Source organism: Nematolebias whitei, chromosome 6, assembly GCF_014905685.2.
Source record: "Nematolebias whitei isolate Nwh7 chromosome 6, NemWhi1, whole genome shotgun sequence".
Lineage (NCBI taxonomy): Eukaryota > Metazoa > Chordata > Actinopteri > Cyprinodontiformes > Rivulidae > Nematolebias > Nematolebias whitei.
In genome coordinates this window covers 48,988,443-48,994,156 of record NC_056503.1, presented here as the reverse complement: position 1 = coordinate 48,994,156, position 5,714 = coordinate 48,988,443, and the positions used below count along the sequence as shown (strand labels likewise).

General features: G+C 39.0%; 1 protein-coding gene across 1 annotated transcript; it reads right to left on the bottom strand.

The window, feature by feature from the left end:
- Positions 1-3,659: 3,659 nt before the first annotated feature.
- Positions 3,660-4,589, bottom strand: LOC119411443 (olfactory receptor 1038-like). The gene has a single exon (XM_037678393.1). It carries the CDS (start codon positions 4,587-4,589, stop codon positions 3,660-3,662), a length of 930 nt encoding a protein of 309 aa, XP_037534321.1.
- Positions 4,590-5,714: the final 1,125 nt, after the last annotated feature.

The window sequence follows — 5,714 nt, the reverse complement described above, 5'->3', positions numbered from 1 at the left end:
TCTGCTAACCGTTAACTATTTTAGCAGTCAAAGTTCCTCTGCCCTTAAATGAAAAGGTTCTACTTTCTATGGACCCTGAAGAAGAGCAACCTTTCATTTGAGCTGTTCAGAGCGTTCTCTCATGTGGCAGCACGACGTGAGTTACACAGGCAGACCACACCACGTGTCCTACAAACTGCAGAGAACATCACACCCAGGCCATCTTTTTTTGGAACACATCTTCGGAACCTGTTTCAACATCGTAAAAGGCAGGGAGGTGCACAGATCAGCTGGACCAGGTAAGCAACATTTAAAATTATTTTTTAATGTTTTTACAGCTTGAGGCTCACGGTAACTTTTCTGAAATAAAAAATAATACAGGCTATACCAATGCCCCAACATGCACGTTGTAATTTTGCCTGAAATTGACCCATACACACACGTGTGCTGGTGGCACTCCCGCTCTGTGCACAGATAGGTGACCCCCCCCCCCCCCCCCCCCCAGCTGTCCTGGTGACGACAAACCAGCAGACAAACAAACAAAATGTGTGGATTTTGCTCCTTAGACGAAGTTGTGTTGCTTCAGTTTTGTCTCGTCGTCTCTCCAGCGTTCAAAAAAGTTTTTTGAACCACGCACTTTGGCCATGGCTGCCTCGAACGAGTCGACGGGGGAGAGGGCGGACTCCAGACACCATCTGAGCACCATCAAACTGGTCGACCCACTATGTGAAGGTGATGTTTATAAGACTGAGTTTGCTGCGACTCCTCGGACGGATGAAGTCCTTTGGATGAAAGACAAAACGTTTCAACAAAACCGTCCAGAGGACCGGACTGAACTTTGTTGGATTTATTACCTGATTATTTGAGGTGCATCCAAAACCTTTAAGGAGTCGTTTATATAAACCCCAAAATAGAAATATCTATTAAATAATTATTAATTGTTAAATAATTGTTATTAAATAAAACCAAACTTCTACAATCAAGCCTGTTTATGCTCGAGTGTCCGAACAGAAGCAAGATATTGAACGCTAACATTTAGTTGCATATTTTTATAGATGTCTTAATCCAAGCTCAACTTGTGTTGTTAATAGGTCTGTCACGATAACAAATGTTGCTGGGCGATTAATTGTCTCAGAAATTATCGCGATAAACGATAATATTTTTTGAAATTTGACAATAATTAGTAATTATTGTAAAATTTAAGAAGAAATATTTATTTTTTATGTGTAGTACCAGTTTTGGACCACCAGATGGCAGTATAAGACAGTTTGAACCGAAGGATGGATAGAGAGGGAGTGAGCAGCGTGTCTCTTTAAGAAAAATGGGAGGGAGGCCCCTTGACGTGACATGGGCTGTCTCTCTTTGGTTCTCAAAATGTCAAACGCTCGGTGTGGTTTGAGCTCTTTAGCATTTGTCAAATAAGTTTTTAATAAAAAATCAGTAAACAAGTTCTCAGCTTCTTTTTTACAGAGAAAAACAACTTTTTACACAAAGGCACAAGTTTCAACCATGAATTTTGGAGCTTCAACAAGACGGAGTTTTTTTCTCGAGGTCGGCCTGTTAGCTTAGCTCATAAGTAAGTAAACTTTATTTATATAGCACCTTTTACAGGTCAGAAACCACAAAGTGCTTTACAGAATAAAAGACATAAAAATACAAGATAAAAGATAAAAACACAAACGATGAGATAAAACAACATGCGTATGACATAAGACAATATAAAACGAATTAAAAGCCAATCTAAACAAATGTGTCTTCAGCTGCTTTTTAAAAGAATTAAGAGAATCAAGGCAGCGCAGCTTAGCTTCTCAGCTTAGCTGCTTTTAACGATCCAAAAACGTGATTATGGACGATTAAAACAGATTTTAAAGAGAAAGGGATGAGTCAGTGAAGAACCGGAGGTGAGCCTTTTGTCATCCAGTGTCTTCAGTAGAAAGAGAGAGACACGAAGAAACGATAAAACTGATTAATGGAAATGAGGTTGATAATTTTCATTTATCATGCGATTAACTGATTCATTGTTTATCGTGACAGGCCTAGTTGAAAATAAAATAAAAATGCTTACAGGTTATTGTGGACCAGTTAAAAGTATGCTGCTAATCTGAATATTTTGGATATCTACTTGTTAATTTGTGTAACTTCAAATATTAGCATCATGTTTTGGATAATTTAAAGTATTACTGGTCTTTGGCTCTTCTTTAGGATAAAAGGTACTGCACTGAAAATGTCACTGAACAAAAGTTCTTTGTTGGGCCTGAAAATCAGAGACTCATGATAAAATATCTCAAAACTCATGTATCAAAACAGCAGCATAACTATATTAATATTTAGATAATTAGTTTATAATTAGGCAATACCTTAAATTCTTAATTTCTATTAGATTTAGATTTCTATTAGATTAGATTCATAAGTACTCACATACTTATATATATGTATTTTTTCTTTTATATAGCTGTTTATACCCCTTCATATTATAACCTGTTCATAGTCTGTACACTCACAACCTGTATATATTTATACCTATAGCATATTCAAAGCAACTTACTGTATATTGTAATATATATATCTATCAATTTATTTCTCTTGCTAAGCACTTCTGGATAGATGCAAACTGCATTTCATTGCTTTGTACCTGTGACATGTGCAATGACAATAAAGTTGAATTCTATTCTATTCTATTAAACAGAATACAAGGTTCTTTATTGTCATTCACATCACATGTGGTGGATCGAAACTTTGCACACAGGGTCCCAGAAATCTTCTTCCAAAACACAAATAGATGTTTTTGTGTTTTACAAATGGATCCTGTTACGTTTAACCCGTGAATCTCTAATTTCTCAGATTAATACAAACTGCAGACCAGCAGGATAAAAGTAAATTACTTGATTGAATGGAAGATGTGAAAGGTCCATGTGAGGAGGGTCTGGGCCTGAACCGTCAGGTCAGTGCGCTAAAAGCCTTGTTTTTTATTCACTTCTGATCAGACCTCCTCACCACATCTCCTGGGGTCCAGTTTGACCACCTCACCTCGAGAGTCCTGACAGACTCCGAACAGATCAGGTGTCATCTTCCAGCGCCAAGGCCAAATCAAAACCATTGTTTCTAATTATTGATGCAACACGACTAGATGTAAATACGATTTAAGATATTCTGATGTGACTGATAACGAAGGGAGGCATGAATACAATACAAATGTAGTTAAACCAGTGGTTCCCAACCCTGGTCCTTGAGGAACACCACCCCTGCATGCTTTAGTTGTTTCCCTGCTTTGACACACCTGATTTAAATGAATGGGTGCATAGCAAGCGTTGGCACAACTTGAGGAAATAAAAAAAATCACTGAATCTGTTGTGTTGGAGCAGGGAAACGACTAAAACATGCAGGGTGGTGTTCCTCAAGGACCATGGTTGGGAACCACTGCGTTAGAGGACCACTGTCTTATTGACAAACTGCCTCTAGGAAAACTTCAAAATAAAATTTACCATTTGATAAAACTTCAATTCAATTCAGTTTATTTATATAGTGCACAGTCACAAAATAATAAGTTAACAGAAACTTCATATTTAAATTATTACATAATTAAATGGGTGTAAAATAAAACCACAGCGTCTTTCTGTTGTCCAGCTTACTGTGAGCAAAGTGAGAACGTCCGAGTATCACTCTTATAAAAACTGATCGTGTTATCTCCAGTTGATTGAAAACAGACTTTTCCACACGCTGCGTATTTTAGACATGTTCAGGCCGTATATTAACGGGTTAAAGAGAGGCTGGCATGTCAGAAAGTACAACGATAAAAATATCCGCACGACATTTGGAACGCTGCTCAAATCAAACCTGCTCTGTAAAATGTCAAAGACAGCCCCGAAGAAGTAGTTGATCAGAGACACGAGGTGAGGCGTGCACGTGCTCACAGCTTTCTGTCGGGTTTGTTTCGATCCGGAAAAACAAACTTTAAGGATCCTTAAGTAGGTGTAGAGAATTAAAGAAACTGGTACAAGACTTCCCACAGCGGAACTTAAAAGCCCATAAACATTATTGAGTGTCGTATCGGAGCAGGCCAGTTTGACGATGGAGTAGTTGGTGCAGTATAACTTGTTGATGATGTTTCCACACAGATGCAGAGAGAAGCTCAGAGACGTGAAGACACTAATTCCAAGAAATGAGAATAACCATTCCACCGCAATAAAAACTACGACTTTCTTGAGCGTCATCAGTGAGTTGTACTGCAGGGGGTAACAGATGGCCAGATATCTGTCGTAAGACATGATGGCCAGGTTCAGGAACTCTACTGAAACGTAGGTATGAACACAGTAAATCTGCAGAAAACAGAGCGGAGCTAAAATAATGTGAACGTCCGAGAGGATCTGGACCAGCAGGAATGGAAACAAGCTGGTACTGCCTAAAAGCTGATTCACAAACAAGACGCACATAAAAATGTACATAGGTTCGTGTAAAGTCCGGTTAATGCAGATAACCCCGATCAGCAGAACATTGGAACCAACTATAACAACATATAAAGACAAAATGATCACAAACATTAAGTATTTGAGCATCTTAATATCAAAGTAAGAGCTAAGAATAAAATATGAAACCTGTGTTGAGTTGATCATGATCTTATTTTACTGTTTAGTAAAAGCTGCAGAAAGTACTGATCAGTTTGTCTTGTCCTCCTTTCAGCGTTCAGCTCAGTCATCGACACAAACAGCAACAAGTCAGCTGACAGTCAATTAGAAAATAACCGTTCCACACGAACACCTGTCCGTGTTCAGGTCTGAGGTGTTCAGGTGTCAACAACAGAGTTCAGGTGCAGTGAGCGGCTCATCGGCCTCGGCTGCTTTTAAACCTTCAAGCTTCCTCCCACATCAACACAATGATGTAATTGCTCAAAAGTTTCTGATGCTGCCGTGCACTCTGCGTGTGTGTGTGCACGTTTGTCTGTTAGCAACACTTCTCATCAACAACTAGATGGATTTTTTTTATTAAACGTTCAGAATTTTATTTAGGTCTGTGAGTCAAAATGCATTAAACAGAAAGAGATGTGTGAAGTTCTTAGGACTACAGAACTACTAGAACTACAGCTACTTCTCATGAACCTGCCGATGCACAGCAGTTGTAAGCTCCGGCCTAATCCAAACTCCAGGGAATCATTGGAAAACAGGAAGTCGTGACTTGGTCTTCACGGTTTCTGACTGGATCAATTACAAGGAGATCCATCGTTTCGTCGTTCCTCATGACGATGAAACGATGAAACACACAAGTCATGAGGAACGATGAAAGATTAAGGATTCAAGGAGACGTTATTGTCATTTACATCACATGTGGCACATGAGGTGGAACGAAAGTGTGTTCAAGGTCCCAGTTACATCTAAAAATAGCAATAAAATAAACTATAAAAAAGTAATGGTAAACAAGGATATATGCTAAATATTAAAAATGTAATATAATACAATGTATTAAACAGCAGCCTGAACATGAGTCTGTTGTGAGCAGAGGGGTATGAATACAGCAGCTTAAAGGCAAGAGATCAGCAGCATGGATAATCAGCAGCATGGATAAAGTGTCAAATGTCCAAAGTGTCATCCCAGTGTTTCTCCTGGTTAGAGATTTATGTGTCAGGGTAGAAGCTGTTCCTCAGTCTAGTGGTTCTACACTTAATGCTCCTCAACCTCCGTCCTGAGGGGAGCAGGGCAAAAAGTGTGTGTGCTGGGTGAGTGTGGTCCTTCATGATGCAGGTG

What these genes read in the sequence shown, in the direction of transcription:
- LOC119411443 (XM_037678393.1), bottom strand. Translation starts at nt 4,589, where the DNA reads ATGATCAACTCAACACAGGTTTCATATTTTATTCTTAGCTCTTACTTT.